Below are 23,901 nucleotides of genomic sequence, written 5' to 3'. Positions count from 1 at the left end.
ATCTCCCGACTTCCATTTTTTGTAGTATTTTTAATAAAAAATTTCTTAATCAAATGGCAAATGATATAAAAATACATTCACCAATTTTGTAAAAGAAGGACTGTCTCACTGATGCCATAAATACACTTTCTCTAGGATTTTGCATATAGATATTATGCTTATGTGTTATGTGTTCTACATGTTCTATATGTTTTATGTGTTTATTTGGTTTAATTATGCTTTATATATTTTATTTATTTATTTATAAGAGTGCATGACGTCACCACACTAGTCCAATGTTAGTTGTGATTTTTCTCCCCGATTTCTCACTAGTCCAAAGTTAGTGAGAACTTATAGAAATTGATTAATCCAATACTAGATCCTTTAAACCGCTTTCGCGCTAGATGCATACCTTATATGACATTTATTGTATCTCATGTATTTTTTCCTATTTTAGGTCATTTTTAATTGCATGATATTTTTCCTACTATTATTCCCTTACTCGCTATATGATTCGACCATATCATTTAGAATTGCATTTCATTTTAGGAAATTAGAAATAGACTAGTCCATTTGCATGCATAGATTAGAAGAATCGCCATTCGAATATGGGAAATGGACGAGTATGGCTATTTAGTTTTAGAATGTTATTACCCCTCTATAAGAAGGAAAATTGAGTCACGAATTTTAATCTCTCGTACCCGTTATGTTGCCTTCTACTCTTCTAGGTCATGCATATTTATCTATATTTTTCTTTTTTTGAGTCTCATTTTTTGTATTTTTCATGATCTTTTCAAAGAATCATTCTTGGACATCATAATTAATATGATTGGTACCAATTAAATTATGAAGAGACATTTCGACACTTCCGATACCCCATAAGTTTAGGTTTGCATCCATATAGAAGCACCAAAATGAGATAAATTTTATAGGTTAGATTAAAAAAATTTTTGACTAAATCTCGCAACTAAACTTGGTTAGGTTGAAAGGGTGCCTGAGGTTTGACCCTATCAAATCTTCGCATTTTCCTTTTTCAATCGTGACTTCCGAACTCTTTTTTCTTGTTTTTAAAGATTTGGAGTCGTTTAAAAGGATTTTTTTAAATTTATTTTCATTTAAAAATATATTTTGGGTGACTTGGTACACCTAAATTCAATATCAAGTGGCGACTCTACTCTTTTCTAAAAACCCTTTTTAGGCTATTATTTTAAACCCAAATCGTCACATATTTTAAATCCCATTTTAGCTCTTTTTCTTTATTTATTTTCTAAAATCAAAAGCTCATTTTTTAAACATCCTTTCTCTTTTATTTTCAAAAAAAATGGGGCGCGACAGAAAGCATCTGATTTCGACGGATAAGCTCCTACTGTTTTGGCTACCAAAGTTTTCTACCCAAATGTGGGCGGAAATCATCGGAAAAGCTGAGAATGCCTAATAAAAATTTTCTAAATGTCAATTTTGTTCTCAAATGTGTATTGAATAATTTTTTTTGACATATATATCGAAAATCATCCATTTTCCTACCTTAACTCCCAAACAACATTAAAATATCTTCTCTTTCTTTCTCTTCTTTTTTTTTTTCATAACTTAACATCTCCCATCTTTGCTTTTCTAACCTAAACATCCAAACTAGCTATTAGTATCAGAATTTGAAAGATTTTGAAAAAGTATTGAACAAGACAAAGTATGGCATTTAAAAAAAAATCACAATAGATGGCTAATGATAAAAAATATAGAAAATGCTAAAATATGTTATGTTTTTTAAATTATTTTTTTAACTTACGGGGTCCATTATTTCACATGATTAATAAGAAATTTTCACCATTTCTAATTAAAAAAAAAGAACTCTCAAGCAATGTTTGGATTAATAAAAGGGCATGATTTTAATGGAAAGGAAAATAAATCAAAGTAGAAAATTTTTTTCTAACCATCTTGTTTGGATTACTTAAACAAAGAAAAGAAAAGAAACACCAAATATTTTGGAAAAGAAAGGATAGAATAGATTATGTGCAGTTACAATTTATCCATAAGTTAACAAAATCTAATTGTAAAATATTTTAATACGTAATCCTTTTTTTTTGTGTATTTTCGTATTCATCTTGTTATTCCTATGAAAAATTTATGAAATAATAATATTTAAATAGGAATTTTAATCTTTTTTATGAGAAATAAATTACAAGAACTACTCAAATATAGAAAAAGAATTTTAAAATATTAACAATTATCGTTATAAAATTTAGTATTCAAGATTTTTAATTTTTTTAATATTCAAAATCATGGTTAATTTAGTACAAGTGATTAAATTGTTTCTCTCTATATAAATATGTAATATTTCCTAAGTTGTGAGGATCGTAAAGCCATTTGACCATCTAATAGATAAGTATTGGGCTCAAATGGCTTATTGCCAATGAGTTATTGGGGAGATAAGTGATTATTTCCAAAACTTCTGGGGAAGGCAGTGAAATTGTCAGAACCTCAAGGGAGGTTTCTGAAATTTCGCTTAGGGTTTTGCTGGATGTAAACTGACACAAAATCCGCCTCCACCCTTTCTCTCTTTACTCTTCTTACCGTCCTCTCTTTTCTTACATTTCTTAAACCCTTGTTCTTGGAAAGAAATCTTAGAGAAAAGGATCTGAAAAGTGCAGCGGATTTTTGGGCTTGGCACTTTGCTGGTAAATTCATATTCTCATACCATAAATTGTTATCGTTAACATTCTATTGAAGCTTTTGCAGTATAAAGCAATATTTTAGTAGTCTTACTTATATGTATACTGCCAATTTTTCTACCTAATTGAAAGATGGGATTTTCCAGTATATTCTTTTTATATGAGGCTGAATTTTCTTGGTGAGGTAATCCAATGATATGGCTCATGGTTGCTCTTTTAGATGCTAGAAATATCAGTAGGGATTTAGATCTTTAAGAAGCAAAAATGGGGAAAGTATGCTTTTTTCCTCTTTAAAAACTGTTTCTGAAAAATATTTGACAGAGCGGAATGAATTTTGTGGTTTTGGATGACTATTCTATATGGGATGAGAACTAGAGCAGGGAATTCAGTTGGCGCAATGTATTGAGTTTTGAGCATGATTGTCATGTGGGATTTGATTAAGTTGGTTTTTCCTGCTGATCAGGTTTTATAGTTATAGTTTTGACAAAATGGTTATTACCTTTTGATACTATAGGTGATTAGCTGATTAGTCTTACATCTGATTTTTCTGTTCTTTCAGCATAGGTAATTGTGTAGAATGCACGTTGAATTTGTCACCATTTGATAATAATAACAATTGGATTGGTGAGAAACAGGGTCTGGTGATTGTTGTTGTGGAAAATGCAACATCTGCATTTCGTTTTAAACCTGACCCTGTTTTCCTTCTCGTTCCAATTGGTTAAAGTATTATGAAATCTCTTAGTGCTGTACCTGAGATTGAATATAATAAGACTTTGTTGCTTCATTACCTCACAGAGATTGAACACGTCTTTTGTTGATAATTTAGATCACTTAGCACCAGTTTTTTGTTCAAGAAATATGTTCTCTCAATTGGGTTATGCTTGTAAATTATTAAACTTCAATTTAGCAAAATATTTGTCATCCTTCTTTATGTGATTCTGGCTCATGTGTACACAGAGATGGCTGAAGAACAAGCAAAGGTAGTCCCAGAGTCAGTTCTGAAGAAGCAGAAGAGAAATGAAGAATGGGCCTTGGCCAAGAAGCAGGAACTTGATGCTGCTAAGAAGAAGAATCTTGCTAATCGCAAGCTCATCTACAACAGAGCAAAGCAATATGCTAAGGAGTACGAGGAGCAGGTGACTGCTTATTTTTGCTTATAGTCATGTTTAAACCTCTACAGCTGATTCTTGGGAAGTATTGACATCAATCAAAAAACTTATGATTTGTGATGTAGCAAAAGGAGCTCATCAAATTGAAGCGTGAGGCAAGGTTGAAAGGAGGTTTCTATGTCAACCCAGAAGCTAAGCTGCTCTTTATTGTGCGCATCCGAGGGTATGTCATAAAGAATCTTTTTAACTGGTGATCAAGGTTGCTTAGTTTGCTTATACATGGGTAACAGTTTATGTACTTGGTTTTTTCAGTATCAATGCCATGCATCCGAGGACCAAGAAGATATTGCAGCTTTTACGTCTGAGACAGGTGATTCCCATGTTTAGATTTTCTGACTAGGAGTACTGTTCTTTTTACCAATTGTAGACTGAGTTGTAAGATCATGCTACTACTTGGAGTATTTTGATGGTTAATATCTGTTATTTTGTTCCACTGCCTGATTGATTGAGATCCTTCTATGCTCACGCATCTTCCCTTACAGTCATGTTGGCTGGTTATAGGTGGGAGGCTTGAAGGTGTCTTAGTTTTGTATCAGTTTAATTGCATTTTAACTTCATTGAAGTTTAATCACCTGAATTCGGATTTAGTGGGAGAGAGATTTTTTTATGGGAATTTGTCAGGTCATTTGGTTAAGATTGCTATCAACTTCTTTTTTCCTTCTAACAGTCTTTTGATTTCAAATAGCATATTATAAGCTTTATAAGCTTTATAGGTCTATTGTTGTTACCTTAATTTGTCAAGGTTTTGTATGTGATAATTGTTATGATGATGATACCATTATAGTCCAATACTATTAAACACTGATAAGAAGTAGAGGATGTGTTTGAGAAAAGACTGTGCAAAGGGTGAATATATGGGATGTTTATGCCTGTGCATATCCATGCATATGTCCTCGATGAATTTCTCTATTTAGTTTCTTCTTTTTGTTCTATTGAGCTAAGTACATGATCCTTTTATCTATCCTCCTTGCTTTTAATGTTTCTTTTTCAATGTTTTCTTCAATTGCAGATATTCAATGGTGTATTCTTAAAGGTTAACAAGGCAACACTCAACATGCTTCACCGAGTTGAGCCATATGTGGCATATGGGTGAGGACCTGATTGATAGTATCCTTTGTTGAGCTCTTTGTTGTTCTGAGAGCATTTGACTTTAAAATTGGTTTTCCTTGTTCTCAGGTACCCCAATTTGAAGACTGTTAAGGAACTGATTTACAAGAGGGGTTATGGGAAGGTAAACAAGCAGAGGATCGCATTGACTGACAACTCAATCATTGAACAGGTATTTTCTTGCTAGAATTGCCACTTCTTGAGTTACGTTATGTTGATTTACTGAGCTTTTATCTCATTTGCCTTTACCTGACAGACTCTGGGCAAGCATGGTATTGTCTGTATTGAAGACCTTGTTCATGAGATCTTGACAGTTGGACCTCATTTCAAGGAGGCTAACAATTTCCTCTGGCCATTCAAGCTTAAGGCTCCTCTTGGTGGCTTGAAGAAGAAGAGAAATCACTATGTCGAGGGAGGAGATGCTGGAAACCGTGAAGATTATATCAATGAACTTATCAGGAGAATGAACTAGATTTCTATTAAATGATGCCTTTTTGCAATTTTGGAGGTTCTGCGATAGTGAACTCTTTAAGTTTCTTGGTGATTCCTTTTTCAGACATGCAGATACGCATTATGTTCAGAACAAAATTCTACATTTTATCCGCTGGACTTTGCATATTCAAGTAACTTATTCCATATTTTCTGCTAGCGCATTATGATTCAGTTTCTAGGCTATTTCCATTTGTGAGCCACATTTGTCTTACAGGCTGTGTCAGGTGGTTGCTGTATTATGCTTTCTGCAAGTATTTTTCTCTATGAAATTTACTTCGTGTTGGCTTTAGTCATATGCATGATTCTTTCTGCTCGACTGTTTTTGCTAGGAATTTTGTCGTTTCATATTTTGTAACCTTGTTTGCTGCCAGTCATCTTTTTCTGCTCTCTCTTAGCTCCGTGGCACTCTGGAATCCCTGAGAATGGCTTTTGGCATTTAATTGTCAAATGGTTGATTTAATAGCCAGTGCATTTTGCAATTTAAGGACCAGTGAAAGTGTTCCTAGACAAATTGCTTTCTTTCTCTGTTTTTCTTGGAAATGAGACCGACTTCTATCATTAAAGAGTTATACTGGATCACTAACCTTGGTTCACCTAGGGAAGAGGCCACAAGGAGATCAAATCATTTTGATTGACTTCCCAAAGTTCATCCTTGCAAGGATTATAACAATAGAGAAAGGTTTAGGGTCAACATGGAGATGGTGTTAAGTTGCACCACCACTATGACTAAGGCAGCACTCTTTTCATCTTTTATTTTGGCCTTTTCATATCTTTTCTTGAAAGACATGTCCGCTAACATTCTGGATAAGTCATAAATACTAGTATACAGAATATAGAGCAAGAGCTATTCTTTTATCCATGCAGAAATTGACTAAATACCCTAAAGAGTAGAATGAAAATGAAGGTATTATTGATTTTGTTCTTATATAGGATCATTCTATTATATTACTATTTAATCATAAATTTTTAATTACAATTCTGGTTGCATATTCAATTTATGCAATGAATAAGCGACACAAGACAGACAAAAAATGAACTATCCAATTAGTAAATGAGATGGTGCACTGTCTCATGCATCACTATATTGTAAAGTCTTGTTCATTATGTGGGCCTGGGCCGCGAGTAATATAGTAAGTGAACTGGTTTCTCTTGACCTCTATTGGTTCCTGAGAACTGAGCCACAGCTCATGATTTAACAAGAAAATTGAGAAGAAATATTGATGCGTCAATCAGTTGGAGTATGTAGTTTCTATATTTTAACTCTTAATTCTTACAGGACTATTGCAGTCTCGTGATTGGGCCCTTTGGTTCAATTGGGCCAGACAATTTAATTAGCAAAAGCAAATTGTTAAAAAACTTGCAATGCAAATAGGCAATTCTCAAATACTAGTTTTTCAACTGCACTTCAGCCATGTTGTTTGTCATGTAGTCTTTTACTATAGAAATTAAGATAGTGGAACTGTGATTTCAAAATAATGGAGTGCAATTAACATTTCGTTACTGATAATTGAAACATATTTTCAAGAATAAAAAATTTGTTAAAATTGTTAGACGGCAGAAAATGCATAACCTAGTTGGAAAACGTACCAAACTTTCTTGAGATGCATTACTAGTTTCTTGAGAAGTAGTTAATCTCATTGTTACATTGGAAAAATAGTTTTGTGCATTCAAATAGAATGATTTGTACATTGGCCAAAAGTTTCTCAAGCAAATTGTGTGGCCCTTGATTAGGGATGACAATTGAGACAGGTGCCTGCAAGGTGTGGGCGGGGAGTGGGGAATTTTTCCCCCCATTAAGAAATGTGGCAGGCGAGTATACTCCTGTCCCATCCCCTGCCCCACCACCCCGTTAAATATATATATGTATATATATATATATATATATAATATTTAATTTAATTAGTTACAAATTTATAATAATGATATTGTTAGTTATAAATATTATTAATATATATTAGTATAGGTAATATAATTGATATTATCAATTATACTAATAATTATATATGTTCACTAATAGATATTATTAATTAGTTATACTAAACTTACCAATACATTTATAATAAATTCCTAATTACATTTAATACAACAACACTTTTTTTGTCAAAAAAAAAATACAATAATGACTTAGTGATTGTATTTATTTCAAAAGTGAAAAGTTGATTACTTTAGTTGTATTTGTTTCATTGTGTTAAATTGTATTCAAATAGTTTTTGTTTGATTATTTTTATGGTTTCAATTGTAAAATTATAATAGATAATGATTTGATAATGTGTTGATATTTTAATACTTAATTATTTACTAAAATTTGACTACAATCAAATTATGTCAAGGCAGAGGGAAGTGGTAGGCAGCGGGGCCGCCCACGTTGCCATTCCTACCCTTGATGAGGGATTCTTAAATGCCTGCTTTTCAGATATGCGAGGGGCCAAAATTGAAACTTAGCATCCAATAAAACAAAAAAAAAAAGAAATTGAAATTTAGCACTGCGGGATCTCGAGGTATATGTTTTTCTCCACTAACTAATAAGGGGTTTCATGTGCTTGCATATAATCAATGCAAACATCGTGTTGGGTAAAAATTCATGATTATAAGGTTTCACTTGGCAAAATGATTATGATATAATTACCAGAACATTTGAAACTCGGGGTTGTTATACTCTCTCTCTCTCTCTGTTGGGTAAAAATTAGAATTTTCTACTATTACCCAAGATAATATAAAGACTTAATCTTACTTTGGGCCCTAACCATAAAAGCGGGGACGCTTTAATCTCCCAAGTATTAAATCTATCCCACTTAAATAAAAATATCCCACTTTAGTCCATAAAATATAAAATCTATCCCACTTTAGACACTAAAGTATATAAAATTTTATAATTCAGGGACTACAAGGAATAGGTTACACTGAAGTGAGAAGGATTTTATAATTTAGGAACTAAAGTGTCATACTTCAAAATTTAGGGATCAAAGTGAAAATTTAGAATATTTAAAAGGTGCAAAATAGAATTAAACCTAATGCAAAACCAATGGTTATCCTCGGGCTGACCTGGGCTATCCGTCTTTTAACTGGGACAAGGGACAGGGATGGTCATCAAAATGACCGTCCTTGAACAGTTAATGCCATGATTTGGCCAAAAAATTTTGTGCGGTCTAGATCACAAGTTGTGTATCGATTTTCACACCGTGTGTGGAGTCCGCAAAATTTTGTACTAAAGTTACATATTGTGCAAATAAAGTTACGTCGCGTGCAACCAAAGTTACGCGCTGTTGAAAATGACCAAAACCGCTGGGGACGGTTGCAGGTGCAACCGTCCGTGGCCCTTGTCCCTTTTAACCGTGACAATTAAATCATCTTTGTAGCATTTCCTATGTCAGTAAGGAATATATCCTCGGATGGAAAACATGAATATGACAAGTATCGTGACGTCCAAAAATCTTTCACTTTAATGCGCATTCATTAACATTCTTTCACGTGGAAGTGGGACGGGAACAGTTATCAGAATGATCGTTCCTAGCAGTTAATGGTCAAAATTGACTAAAAAAAAAAATATAAGATTCAAATCACTATATGTACATTATTTTTAACGTTATGTGCAGGGTCGATGAAAACTCATTTTATAATTATTTTTTTATTGAAAGTAAGTTATAACATGAGAATGAGAAAAAGTAAATTATATCTTGTGGAATTGGACAAAAATCTGCACAAACGGTTGTGCCCCATGTCCCTTTTACGTTACCTTTGATTGATTTTGCCTTGTTTGCACATTTGCGAACTCTTGGACGGCAACACATACTTATCTTGTCCCCTGATGGACGCAACCTCTGACGTTTTCGTTTACATTATTCTCCAAAAAGCCCATTTATGTAATTTTGGCGAAATGGAGAAGAAAAGTAGAAAAAATATTAGATACATTTTGCAGTAATTTTAGGGAAAATCATCCAAAACGTCCCTCACATTTTGTAAAATAACTTTTTTCGTCCCTCACTTTTAAAAGTGTAATTTTATGTCCCTTACATATTTACATCGGTCAAATTTAGTCCCTAACTAGGTTTCCGATCATTTTTTGACCAGAATCCATCACGTGCAAGGCACGTGATCATTTTTGAAGCGTAAATTTGTTAAATTATATTTTACATATCTGATCTATAGTCCTCCACATTTTATAAAACAAATTTTTTCGTCCCTTACATTTTATAAAATGATTTTTTCATCCCTCACATTTCATAAAATGAATTTCTCCATCCCTTACATTTCAAAAAATGAATATTTCCATCCCTCACTAATTATGTATGTGAGGGAAACCCTAAAAAAAAATATATGTGTGTGAATACATTTTGTTTAAACACATGTATATGTCTATTTGATTTTGCTTAATAATACGAATAGCATAAATATATGTATGTGTCTATTTGATTTCACTTAACAATACGAATACCATATATTATACGTGATCATTTGATTTCATCTAGTATTAGCTAGTAAAAAATCTTGCATTCATTGTCAAGTTGGCCAATAAAACTATTTTCGATCAAAATACAATAAGAATATGCAAATTAAGGTTCTATTGGTAAATATTAGTCATAATCATACAAAAAGAGAAGATAGCCCACAAGTTGGGCCCAATTACATACATGTATTTATGCTATTATTATTAAGCAAAATCAAATAGACATATACATGTGTTTAAAAAAATGTATTCACACACATAATTAGTGAGAAATGAAATATTCATTTTTTGAAATGTGAGGGATGGAGAAATTCATTTTGTGAAATGTGAGAGATGAAAAAAATCATTTTATAAAATGTGAGGGACGAAAAAATTTATTTTATAAAATGTGGAGGACTATAGATCAGATTATGTAAAATATAATTTGACAAATTTACCCTTCAAAAATGATCACGTGCCTTGCACATGATGGATTCCGGCCAAAAAATGATCGGAAACCTAGTTAGGGACTAAATTTGTCCGATGTGAATATGTAAGGGATATAAAATTACACTTTTAAAAGTGAGGGACGAAAAAGTTATTTTACAAAATATGAGGGACGTTTTGGACGATTTTCCCGTAATTTTACGTATGTTAGATGGACTAAAATCAACAAGTGGCTTGGGGCAGGGATGTATAATTTGTTAAGGAAGGATTGCAGTTTTAGTTCCAAATATTTGGGGTATAAATGTTTTCAGTCCCTCAAGTTTAGATAAAGGCAAATGAAGTCCCAAATATTTCTTTTTCTATGCACATTTAGTCCTAATGACTGATTTTTACCAATTACTATCGAAATCAGACCATGGGCGAGCAACTAATTGTTTAAAAAAATCTAAAAATTAATGAAATATTACAAGCCATAAATTGTAATAAAAGATGACTAATTACTAATATGTTGATCATGTGAGTAATTAGTCTTTAACCTAATTGTTTTGGGTTAACTGAATTTGTATTTTTGGGCTAAAGACTAATTACTCACATAATCACCATGTGAGTAACTAGTCCTCTTTTACTACAAATTATGGTTACAATAATTTTTTCCCAGTTTTTTTATTTCTTTTGAAAAATTAATTATCGGTATGTAATAGCACATGACTGGATTCTGGTACCAATAGGTAAAAATCAGTCAATAGGACTAAATGTACATAGAGATTAAAACATTTTGAACTATATTTACTTTCTTCCAAACTTTAGGGACTAGAAGCGCTTATACCCAAAGCTTTTGGTACCAAAATTACAATTCTGTCATTTGTTAATTCTATTGTCAGCCCCCACTTTCTAAACTGTATCCAAATAACAAGAGAGGGAAAGAAAGTGGTGGCATGAAAAAATTCGGGAAAAAAAAAAGAGAGAAGAAGAACGGATCAGAAAGAAGAAAAGGAAAGGGAAAAGAAAGGAGAGGTACATGATAGTTGGGGACTAATTGTCTATGAACATTATATATCAAGTAATGGGGATTAATTGCAGATAAGAAAATCAAGGGGCAAAACCATTTTAGCCATAAATACAGGTGGTTAAGTATATATTCCCTCTAACCACTGAGCTTAACTCAGTGGCCACCAGGAGGGACAGCAAAAAAAATTTAAGGGTAGTGCCATAGCATTCTCTTGGTCTAATTAGGTCTGTATACCCACTAGCTCCTAAGACACAAGCCTCCTTAGGCTCCCTCTCTCCTAGATTAGGATAGACTAGGTTATACAATGTATCGTTACTGGAAAAAAAAAAGTATATATTCCCTCGAAAACTATCAACAACCATGTCAAAACAATACTGCAAACCAAAACATTGGATCAATTTCAGAAACTTTAAACCCCTAAAATCAAACCTTCAATTACTCTGTAATCATTTGTCTCGTAATTTGTTTTGGCAATTATCAGAACCAATCGGTGTGCCATCTTCCATTACCAGCTAGTTTAATACAAGGTAAATCAGCTAGTACTTTTTTAATAAATAATCCATACTATCTGATCAGAAGAGTAAAAAAACATATATCCCAGTACATGAGAATATTTCGTGATTATTAGTCCACATCCAAGAACTTTATGCATGTCACAATTCCGTTGGCACTAAAACTTTTGATGATTGGGACTCAAACTTTTCTTGCGAATTGATGCATGTTCTTGTGCATTTTCCTAATGGCAAGCACATATTGTCTATATGGGGAATATCGTCAGATCATGAAACATCAAAGTGAATTTCTCAAAAGTATTGAAACAAGAGAGGATTAATTTATTTACCACATGCTATATATATAAAGAAAATTCACTCTTATTATTAAGTAGGGAAAATTACACGAGGAGGGACAAAATTGTTGCACAAGCAGCAATTTCCAGTAGAAAGGAGTTTAATTTAGTTGCAAGAAGAAGTTTGATTATTCAACAACAGGATATTTTTTAGCATTTTTAACTATCTTCGTTAGAGCTGCTTGGCCAAGGTCCAGTCCACAGACATCAGCTAGCTGAACTAGGTAGAATAATACATCAGACAGTTCCTCCTCCAAATGCTCCTTGTCATCAGGGCTCCAATTTGGTAGTCCTCTTGCAACTTCTCCCTTCCACTGAAATATCTCTGATAGCTCTCCAACCTCTCCAACCTTCAATTCAAACAAGAAAAAACACCAAGCACAAAAAAAAGTTGAAGCGAAAATTAATGTCAAAATTGGTAACAAAAACAATATATAGTAACCATATAAAACTTTCCCTGACTAATAGACAAATAATAGTATGATTACTATATTAATTACGAAGATGTGATTTCCTTAGTGAAAATGAAGCTCTTTTCATACATAAAAGAGAACAGATAATTATCAACCTCGAAAAAATTATTAGGGTAGGAGGGATGATTATGAGTCTCAAAACAATATTTTGGATTGTACTTCACACTCATGTTATGCACCATCTTTCACTATATGCAATGTGTGGATATTATGGAACCTTTTGATGTTCTTTTATTTAACTAGTAATACAAGAGTTAGTGCCAAAAGAGTAAGAGATTATAAATAGCATTGTTCTGGGACATATTTAATATGTATCAAACTTACCAAGGCTAGAAGTAGGTTTCTTGGACTATGATATTGTTCCCATCCTCTAACTTTAGCAAACTCTGCAAGCCTATCTCTAAGTTCTTGAAGTGAGACATCCTTGGATTTCTTGGAGAATTTCTGGGAGATCTCCATTATTTCTTCTTCTTCTTCTTGTTCTATGCTTGCTGTTTCAGTTTGCTTGCTGCATTTCCTATTTAAAGATCCAAAAAAGTATGTGCATATCTATAATAGGAACAAATAGATATAGACACTAATTATACCTATGTTGTGTAGTGGAGGGGCCAATACAGTATTCACGTGAGGATTGGCGACGTTGTTTGCGGATTTCCATCCATGACTTGATACCACTTGGACAAAACTTTCTTGAGAAATATATCCTTTACTAAGAATTATAGGCTGCAATTGGTCCTTTCTATTATAGTTTTGGTATCACTTTCAAACTCCCCAAAATTATGCTCCATTCGTTGATGATGGAGTCTCTTGTTTCTTTCTTTGCCTTTAGGCAAATTTGGATATGCCTTCCTTACCTGTCTGGTGATTATTGTACCAGAGGTGCAATTGTGGGAGACTGTCCCGTGGCCACAACTTGCTCAACATCGGGAATTTACAATTGACAATTGACAACTTTTATTGCACGATATAATATTCGTGTTAACACAATAGATGTAAACGTTAAGCCAATAAATGTAAGCACTAAAATAATAACATGTAAGAAAACAATAAGTTCTGTGATCACGTTTGGATTAGCTGTTTTTGGGGTGTTTTTGAAATATTTTACTATAACAATGTATATGAAAAATTTTTACTATAGATATTTTTTAAAATATTTGATATATCGTGTGGATGAGATGTTTTTGAATTGTTTTTGTTTATGTATTACTGCAACATTATATTTGAAAAAATTATTTTAAAAAAATAGACCAATCCAAACAGAGATGATTCACAGTCAATTTCATTTGTCTAATTTATAATCAACTCGATTTGAGCTATCAATTGTATACTGCAATTGCAAGTCCTCTACCTTGGAAGACAACTAGTTTGGATCATTAATCTTCTTTTTTTTTTTCTTTTTTTTTTAATTTTTGGTAATACAGACTCGAGTTACTACTAGAAATTATGTTTTTTTTTTCCTATTTGATGAAGGGCCTAATAAATGTTGTCATATTGGATTATTGAATTTCAGTTATCAATAACAAGGAATAATTTTTGTAGTTGACGTGATATATATCTCTATTATTTAAGGTAAAAAACGCAAATTAATGGATCCTTAGGATAACACAACATTCAGAAAAGTCTATTTTTTCGTCATGGAGGCAAAGTCGACAAGGAAACATGATTGCTTTCCAGGGAGTGCTATGAATCCCGGGTTGTGCGGCTCTGATGTGGACGATTGTCGGGCAACCAACGCCTTCCATTTCACATGATCATCTGGTGAAGGGAGGGGAGAGGGTTTGTCAGGATCCAAATGCATGTGAAATTGGGTATAGAAAAGTGTCCCTATCAGCTCAATCCCATTGAACTTGATGGGGGATGGAAAATTTTCGATCGTAAAGTATTCAAAACTGAAATTTAAATACTAAAGTAGGATGGATTTCAACTTCAGAGCATAAAGTAAGTAGCCAAAAATGAAATTTATAGACAAAAAATTGTGAGGATCCAAATGCATGTGAAATTAGATATAGAAAAGTTTCCCTATGAGCTGAATCCCATCGACCTTGACGAGGGAGGGAAAATTTTTGACCGTAAAGTGTCTAAAATCGAAATTTAAACACTTTAGTAAGATGGATTTTAGTTTTAAGGGGTAAAGTACATAGTCAAAACTAAATCTATAGACTGAAATGAAAGTCCATCTACAATTTATGGATCTAAATTAAAAATTTATCCCATGAAACAATATTCTAGCTAGGGAGTTCAAAAAAGAACCGAAAAAACGGGTAATTGAGAAAATCGAATTGGTTCAATTCGAAAAATAGGGCAATGAATCCGTAGTTTTCAAAATGGTTAGGTTACCTGGACCTACTTGACAAATTAGCTTAGGGTATGATTTGCAAATTTCAAAAACTGTAGTTATCCGAACTTACCTGCATATGGGTAAGGTTGGTTAAGATAACTAGTATCCAAAGCTCAACCTATAATTATTTTGTCATTTACTAATAATTTAAGTTACAGGATCCATGCCATTATACATTTTATTTTTCACAACTTATAAACTTGTATATTTAACCTTATGTTTGATTTATTTTTTTCCATTTCCTACATTTATCACGACTAATTTCATTTATTCTACTACTCTATTTTTTGTCTTTCTTCAAAATTTCTTTTCCTTTCTCATAAATTCTATCCACTTCATCACTCTACTTTTTTGTTTTTAATTAATAGAGCTTACATGTTAGGTTGCGAAGCAACTTGTCATCCTTAATAAAAAATAAATTAATAGTTTTCAAGAATTAAAAAAATGAAAACAAATGTTTAAAAATATTTTATGCTTTAATTATCTATTGTGTTTTGATTTTCTATTTTGTTGGTGGTTTTTAGAATTGTAGGATTAAACATTCTAATTAATTTCGATAACTATTGTATATTTTTTGTTAATCTAATTATGTTTTTCTTTTTTTTTCCTCCAAGTACAAGAGGGTTAGGTTTTACCCTATAAACTCGAATCTACCTTACAAGTTAACTGATTAGTGGTTAGCCGATTGAATAATATTAGGGTATAAAGCACAATTTTGCTGAACTGCTAATTGTGATTAGGGTCAGCAGAATTGCAAATTGACTAAATTACTCGCTCCACGAACACTCCCAATTCTAGCTACTTTTTCTTGCGATATTTGAGTCATTGCATTAACAAAGGCAAGCTATAATGAATGAAGTGAAACATACCTTATCGTGGGTGGGGTGTTTCATTTGAGTTTGGTAGAATAGTGGCCATAAGCATGTTTGTCTTTTTCCGCTCCAGTTTTGACATGAAATTCTTCATATCTTTTTTGGAGATATGAAACTTGAGCATAACATTAGTGTCGACTGTGAGCAGTAGTATTTTGTCTTGAATTTGAAGGGGTCCCGCTAACAACTGTTTGTATACACATGGAAAATGTTTGTAAAAGGAAGCTTTCAACTTTTGTCATGTTTCTTTCTTCATGTCTATCCCTTCAATCTTCAGAGTCTATTCCACCTTCTTACACGAATTCTACTGGACTCCATTGACAAGTTCATTAGAGAATTTAGCAAGTTCTTACATATTTTTACAATAGAAATGTTTACTAATCGACATATTAGGGATGAGTTCCAACAAAAACAACTGCCATTAAGGGAGGAATGAGTTGGATAGTACGGGGAAGAGAGTATAAATGTGAAGGAGGCCAACGTAATTCCATAGATAACAGAAGAAGTGTCTGCATTTACAGTTCCATGCAACCATTCTTCTACCTTATGTAAGTTTACAAAGACATACACTGAAATAGTTGTAATTAAACTTTAGGCATCAAGGAGGAGAAAGGCATAGTGAGTAATGTAGTAACTAGTGCCTATGTTGGAGGACCCCTGAAAAAATCATGTAAAAGAAGAAAACAATTTTATTCTGATTGATATGTGTTATTACTTGTTTTGTGTTAATTGATTGAGGTTGATATTTTATCATAGTGATTTTTGTATAAAAAATGAATTATTTGAAGTAAGATTCAACAAGTATTAAGCAATAAAATTTCATTAAAATACTTTATATTCATCACAAAAACTGCAACATCAATACTACATAAGGATGGGATAGGAAACTTATTATCATGCCATTAATCCGCATAGGAGGTGATACATTGGTGATGACAAAATTAGCGATGTATATTATTTTTTCTAGATTTTATTGGGTGTGTGTAGATAAGGCATAAACTAACTTGTAACCATTTTTTTTAACCCTCCCATCCTTCTCCACACCTTTCATATTCTCAAGTGTTTGGTCCAAAACTCGAATCCTGAACATGACAGTAAGAGCCCTGCCCTATCTTTATCTAGCTAGTAAATACTCGTAATGTGTTGTTAGTAGTGGGAATGGACAAGTCCAGTTGTGTTTTGTCCAATTCAATTTGCTAGTATTATTTTTAAGAGATTTGGTGTATTCTTTACCTAGTTAGTAAATACTCGTATTATACTCATAAAATACATGTTCGTATGTATGATTTTAAAAAGCTTCCAAATTTTATACATTTCTAAATACTTCAAAATGTACTTGTGCTTCTCAATAAAGAGTGTAAATAAAATACATATAAACTTTTGACCTATTATACTTCACCCAATTATACTACAATTTTTGAAAAAAAATTAAACCTTGAGTAAGGACAATAGCTTGTCTTCCGAGTTATATACAAAATAATAGTGACATATAACATAATTTTGTAAATATATATATATATATGTAAAAGTAATAAGATGATAAATTCGGATAAATTTAATGTCTCCTATATAAGATAAGAGTTAAAATTGGTGTAAACGTAGCATAATCTTTGTAAAATAAAGTAATTTTAAACATAATTTTAGTTCTATAACTTTCAAATATATTCATACTATTTATGTAAGAATTTATATGTGTAATTTTGCTATATTTTTACACCAAACTTATAATAATACTTAAAATTTTTTTATATAATATACGTACGTACAATATCTTGTATTATACAAGTCTCGTATTTTACTACTAGCTTTGATTCTTTACAAAACTTTATGCATTTTCTACTCAGTTGATCTATTCACTATTGTGCCAAATAAAAAATTAATTGTTAAAAAAAAATATACTACCTGTCACGTCAAAATACTAACCCTTAAGAAAGTTTTGAATACACAACAACAATATTTAGTGCCCGAAAGGATATGCATAGCTTTGCCGAGAGGATAATATCACGTTCAGACGGCATTGATTGTGCTCAAATATGCACCTATGAACGTTATCCAAACCTTAGCAAGTTTTGGGTTTCAATCTTTTCATTCATCAATCGAGCTGTGATCTGAACCAACTTCTGTGCACCAATAATCTACGCATCCTCTATCGCCCGGTAACTTATTTCAGGCCTCTGTTCTGTCCATCACATTAGTTTCTATATGATTCCGAACTAGCTATTCTGATCATAGTTGTCAAAATCGCGATCCGGATCGTACGATCCTACGATCCGGATAACCAAAATCGATCCGGATCGTATTCAGAGTCGCAAATCATATTAATCTATGTAGGATCGTGTAGGATCGTAGCAGGATCGTGTAGGATCGTAGGATCGTACGATCCTACAATTTTTTGTAAATTTGTGAAATACGAAGCTCCATTTTGCAAGTAAATGAAAATATTTGTGGCATATTTGTAATTTATCAAAGAATTGCAGCCTTTAATTGCAATTAGGAGCTTTTGGTAGGATCCTACGATCCTACGATCCGATTCTGTGAAACTAAAATCGATTCTACGTAGGATCCCGATTTTACAAACCTTGATTCTGATTGCACTAGCACAAGCAGGAGTCTACTTCTTTGTATGAAGGCGTTCGAACAAAAAGAAACTAAGTTAGCATAAAGCTATTAATCATGCTTCCTAATTCAATAATTTTCAACCATTTTAGGAATACTAGTAATAGAGGAAGTGCTTTGTACGCGAACTTGATGCTCTTGGATTTTCCTTTTTTTTCCTCAAAATTTTGAGAAAGTCAATTGTTTTGAAGGATTAAATGTAATTGAGAAAAAATAATAGGATGTTTAATGTTTTTATTGTTTTATGTTTCTTCTAAATTTGGTGTGCCTTTAACCAACGCAATTGCAGGACCAACAAAACATCCTTTGTTACAAGAGCACTTTTGTATTGTGAAAGCATCAATATTTATGGCTTTCTGTTGAATTTGCATGATCTGAATGTTCTCTTTCATTTCATTCGAGTTAAAATGTTCATCTTTTGGAATGATTTGTTATTCTCGTTTACATCATTCTATGAATTTTTTTATTAGTTTTAGTGAGTTTTTTTTAGTTTTCTTTTTAAGTCAATGGTGACTAGTAAAATGATCCATAGTGTTGTAGCACTTATAACACAACTTAAATTATATTCAACTTCCATTGCTCGAACTTGAGTAGCTTATATGATATCAAAACTAATGAGGAACTTGGATATATTTTGATTCACCTTTGAAATACTCTTCGAAATTGGATAGTTACATGCCAAATTGCTCTGTTTCTTCAAGTGCATTGTCTCCTTGTTTAGTATTCTTGAATCTAATTCAATGAAGTTAAAGGTCTTCAAACTGCTGAAATTAAATCTACAGGAAATCTAGAAATGAAAGTGAGACATGAAAATTTGGTTTTTGCCTTACCCAACTTTTTGCTCGTTGTTGAATGTTATTGATTTTTGCACCGCATTGGTTTTTGAGAATGTACTATTCCTATGACCCTGGTAATGAATGTCCAACCAACCTTAACTTTTCTCCACCCTTTTTTCCTTCCTTTATGTTCATGTGGTGATTACAGAGATGAATTATCCTTTCAGTTTGCGAAAATTTGCTTCAGCAATTGTTTGAGCTCGACTTCCTCTGTATTTGCACCCATCTAAGTAGTGTAAATTTGAGTGAAGAAGACAAATTATTTTCTACCGGTGTTCCTAAGTTTTTTCTGTCTGTCAAATGTCAATAAACAACATTGTACTTAATAATTTCTGCCAAAAATAGAAAGTGGAATGACGGTATCTTTTGATTTTAGGCCTTCAAGTTTGATTGCAAGTAAAGTAAAATGGGAGGAACATATTACTTTGGAATGCAACTGATAAGTGTCTACTGAAACTTTACATGAACACTACTTAACCAATTAAAATTATTTGTTATGTAGATAACCCCTCGCAACTTTTATTAGAAAAACTGCGAGAAATCTCAAGCATGATACTATAAAAAAAAGAAGTCCTAATATTTTTATGTACCCTTATTTGTTCATCAGTAAGTCATTTTTTTGTTTTTTGTTCTTAGCAAATGCGTATCCAATACATCAGGAATGCCAAGCACCTACTGAAGGTGGGGAAACCTTGAGTAGCAAAGGGATAGGTCCTATAATTAGAAGAAAACAGAGCTTGCGAAAAACTGATCACTTTTCTGGACCTGTAAATATAGAACAGAAACATCAATCACCAATTGTAAAATTAAGACAATCTCATCTCAGTGGAGGTTCTATAGGTACATCAGCAGCAGGAGGTATTCCTACTAATGCTGGTGGCTTAAATGTGGTGCGAAAGCCTTCAAAATCCTTCTCAATTCCTATGTAATTTTATATAATAATCACTGTTCCTTCAGTTTTAGTAAAAATTAAGGGATAATTTCAGAAACTCCCCTGAGGTTTGTCATAATATCACTCAGCTCCCTTGAAAATTTTAAAATCTCACTTACTTCCCTTGTCAACTTGATTAGAGTAAATATTCCTATCAAAAGTAACAAATTGACAACATTGCCCTTGCTCTTAATAACTATTTAACCACAAAGCCAAAACAAAATAAAATTTTAAAACCAAAAATTGTAAATTGAAAAAATAAATTGCTTGCTAATAATGGTTCATATTTCTTTATATTGGGGTCGTGGTGGAATAGCAAAGGACGTAGATAAATTAAATTTAATCAAGGTCAACCACATAGGAGGATTTTGGTGAGTAATTAATACCTTAAAAAATTTCATGCATAGTTAAGTTACAATTAAGGAAGTCAAGATATATTTTGGGGAAATATGTTTTAATTCATGGTGTAGTTTAAGTTGTATTGAAAACTAAAATAATCTCTTCATATGTGTGAAATTTCAAGGTGTAAATTTTGCTTTTGTTCCAATACAACTAAAATAAATAATTTCCGTCAAGAAATTTACACCTTATAAAATTTTAACCTTATTTTATTTTTTATTTTTGTTATAAATTTCATAAGTAGGATAACATAAGGGTAGTATTGGAACAAAATTTTTATCTTTCTTACATTTCCTCCAAAGGGGTTAAAACGTTACAAAAAATGTCAATCCAAGAGAGGTAAAGGAGATTTTAAAAGCCTCAGGGGGAACCGAGTGATATTATGAGAAACCTCGGGAGAGGTTTCTGAAATTATCCCAAAAATTAATTTATCGTATCGTGTACCTTTTATATTCTGCCTTTACTCTCTTTCAATTAATGCTCATTTTGTCATCAAAGTTACTGCTCATTGTATTATCCATCTAATGCTAAGCATTCAAGAAAAAGATTTCGCGGTTTTATTTCTAGAACATCTTCTTTCCTTTCTGTTGTATGAATGGTTTACTTAATATTATAGGCCACAGCATGGTCTGCACTCCTATATACCGATTGATGAAACACCATCGACAGAGGCCTGATGCATATTCTTCCTACATTTGTTCTTATATCATCATTGTGATTTGAAGACTTCACTATTTGCATATATATAGCTATAAACAAATCTTACTTTCAGCAGGAATTTCGTGATTTTAATCAAACCAGCACCGGGGCACCCTCGTGCATAGCATGACGTTAAAAAAAACTAGTGTTGTGTTAAAGTTGCTTACTCACTGCTAATATATACATACTGATAAAGTGCTCTTAAGATTTATTGTGAACTTGTATCTAAAGAATACAAAAACTTGTACTTTTTAGCAAACCCACGGTGCTAATTTATATTATGTTTTGTTTTATGTTTGGAGTATCCTTGAATTTGGATAGTTTGTAAATAAAATTTGTTCTTCCTTTTTCGGTTTAATTTACAATAACTCGGGGGAATGTTTTCATTTTTGTAGCTCTTTGCACAATTGATATTAATTATTGATGAAATGGAATTAATTTGTTGTTCTTTTTTTTTTTAGTTTAATTCACCATAGCTCAAGGAAATATTCATTTTTGTAACTGTTAGTATAATTCATGTTAATTATTAAGAAAATGTAATGTAATTTATCCAATTATTGGTAAGGAGGGTGATTTTGGCATTATAAAATATAAGATCATCTTTTGCTCTTAGCCATTAAGACTCAACATATTTTTTAAGGTAACTAGTAATACTACTCGTGCTTTGCATGCGATTATATTTTATATTTTTTGTTGTAAAGTATTTTATAAAATGTTGATTATTAAAGCTATAATATTTTTCTGTCTACTAATCATATAGTATACGTCATCTCTATATAGAAAGAAGTGCGGTAAATTATGACGTAGTATTCTTGTCAACATATATGAAGCAAAATATGTTAAATTGCAATTTCTAAATTCAACTTTGAAGGACGATAATCAAAGGTGTAACTATTTTGGTTAGAGATCGCATATCTTGTTGTCCAAAATATAAAACAAAATTTCTTGAGTTACCATTTATAAATTTGGCCTTCAGGAATGGTACCAAGATGATTAACTTTTGGCTAGAGATGTTATCTTGTTTTTCTTCTTTGCAAATTTATACACTAATCAAGGGCAAGCCACTTCTTTGCCATTTTTTTTTGTTAATGGTACCCTTCGCATCCAAAATATTCACAACTTATGATTGTACTATATTGGTTCTTTCTTGATTTGGCTATATGAAGGCACTGTTATGCGGGATAGCAATATTGCATGCATGATGATGAAATCAGAGAAAAAGATAAAAACATTGAGAAGATAAAACCCATGTTATATGAGGATAACAGCCATACGAGTAAGTGTACAGTTTACTGCTACATTAGAACAGTAGAGATAGTAATATGGAGTATTTTAAAGTGAGGAAAAGTAAATGATAAGCACATGATAAATATAGAGAGCACAACAGTTAACAAATTTTGTATCAAAAGCACATCACCACTCTTCATATTCTCACATTCACCAAAGTCCAAAGTTTCTAGTTATGATTTTTGCCCATTATTTTTGAATGCATTTTGATCTAGCAATTCTTCATCTAAATGCATGACTTCTTAAAGGTTTCTTAGTTTACCAAGATTAACACTGTGGATTTCTAAGATGCTAAATTAACCACAAATTGACACCACTAAATTTTACACATAAGATAGTTTACATACTTAAAAATTAGAGTATGCTTTATTCTAACCTTTTTTTTCCCTTCTTCTTTTCCTTCTCCATTGGAGATGGCTACTATACTGCTCTTAGGATGGACTTGATCTAATCTCACCAAACAAATTAAACACAAGCAACTGTGCCTCTATATTAAGGGCACTCAAACGTTGTTTTTGGTGTCGTTTAAGTTGTTCTTTTAATTTTTTTGATTAATTTGCTTGTTCACTTTATGTCATTTGATTGATTATTGGTTTTCAATTTTAGGGAGATTTTCTTTTGAGTTTGTTTGCTTGCTGTTAATGATGGATTTTAATTCTTTCATTGTGTCATTTCAGTTATAGATAACTTTTGTAATGGTCAATTAACATGATTGGTATTAATTCATTTATCATTATTAAAATGCATTACAATTATTCTATGGAGGGTAGTTTAGGTACTATAAAAAGTAAGACATAATTTTGCTTACATTGCTTACACTACAAGACTCACGGTACTTTTATAGGGATTATAGATTATAGATATAGATATAGATACAGATAGATAGATAGATAGAGGTAGATAGATAGACAGATTAGCTAATGATATACTAATCTTGGGATAAATAGACATATATGCTGGTGCCTGTGTTGAAAGATTGTTGATGAATGGCACACAGAGATGAGAAATGTGGAGTTTAATGATTAGTAACTTTGTTAAAAAGATGAGAAAATTTGATAATAGAGATCATTTCCAAGGAATAACTTGGTTGAATCCATCCATTAGTCCATTATAATCTGCATAGCTACCACAGTTTCTCAAGCAAAGAGCAAGACTCATCATCTTGGTTGTCGTTAGGATTCATGCAGAAAAGATCATTAGATGTCATATTAATTAATATGGTAGAAATTTAAGATGAATCTTAAATGATCAGAAATTATCCATAAAACGTAGTCAATCTTAAAATACAATTCTTAGGTCTAAATAAGTTTC

The 23,901-nt window shown here is 32.1% G+C and overlaps 2 protein-coding genes across 2 annotated transcripts; one reads left to right on the top strand and one right to left on the bottom strand.

The window, feature by feature from the left end:
- Positions 1-2,525: 2,525 nt before the first annotated feature.
- On the top strand, positions 2,526-5,584 carry LOC113767598 (60S ribosomal protein L7-2-like). Its single transcript, XM_027311747.1, has 7 exons — positions 2,526-2,651; positions 3,603-3,781; positions 3,880-3,977; positions 4,067-4,124; positions 4,824-4,903; positions 4,991-5,093; positions 5,178-5,584. The coding sequence occupies exons 2-7, from the start codon at positions 3,605-3,607 to the stop codon at positions 5,391-5,393; spliced, it is 732 nt and encodes a 243-aa protein (XP_027167548.1). The 5' UTR covers positions 2,526-2,651; positions 3,603-3,604; the 3' UTR covers positions 5,394-5,584.
- Positions 5,585-12,102: 6,518 nt separating this feature from the next.
- Positions 12,103-13,127, bottom strand: LOC113768914 (dCTP pyrophosphatase 1-like). Its single transcript, XM_027313418.1, has 2 exons — positions 12,937-13,127; positions 12,103-12,489 (listed from the first exon to the last, which is right to left on the bottom strand). Exons 1-2 carry the CDS (start codon positions 13,069-13,071, stop codon positions 12,268-12,270), a joined length of 357 nt encoding a protein of 118 aa, XP_027169219.1. The 5' UTR covers positions 13,072-13,127; the 3' UTR covers positions 12,103-12,267.
- Between the last annotated feature and the right edge of the window lie 10,774 nt (positions 13,128-23,901).

Source organism: Coffea eugenioides, chromosome 4 (genome assembly GCF_003713205.1).
Source record: "Coffea eugenioides isolate CCC68of chromosome 4, Ceug_1.0, whole genome shotgun sequence".
Classification (NCBI taxonomy): Eukaryota; Viridiplantae; Streptophyta; class Magnoliopsida; order Gentianales; family Rubiaceae; genus Coffea; species Coffea eugenioides.
The sequence above is the reverse complement of the archived record's forward strand: the minus strand, read 5'-3'. Positions and strand labels throughout refer to the sequence as shown.

What these genes read in the sequence shown, in the direction of transcription:
- LOC113767598 (XM_027311747.1), top strand. Translation starts at nt 3,605, where the DNA reads ATGGCTGAAGAACAAGCAAAGGTAGTCCCAGAGTCAGTTCTGAAGAAG. An exon ending in GAGCCATATGTGGCATATGG is followed by an intron (nt 4,904 to 4,990) that starts GTGAGGACCTGA and finishes CCTTGTTCTCAG; the next exon opens with GTACCCCAATTTGAAGACTG. An exon ending in ACAACTCAATCATTGAACAG is followed by an intron (nt 5,094 to 5,177) that starts GTATTTTCTTGC and finishes TTTACCTGACAG; the next exon opens with ACTCTGGGCAAGCATGGTAT.
- LOC113768914 (XM_027313418.1), bottom strand. Translation starts at nt 13,071, where the DNA reads ATGGAGATCTCCCAGAAATTCTCCAAGAAATCCAAGGATGTCTCACTT. An exon ending in GAAACCTACTTCTAGCCTTG is followed by an intron (nt 12,490 to 12,936) that starts GTAAGTTTGATA and finishes TTTGAATTGAAG; the next exon opens with GTTGGAGAGGTTGGAGAGCT.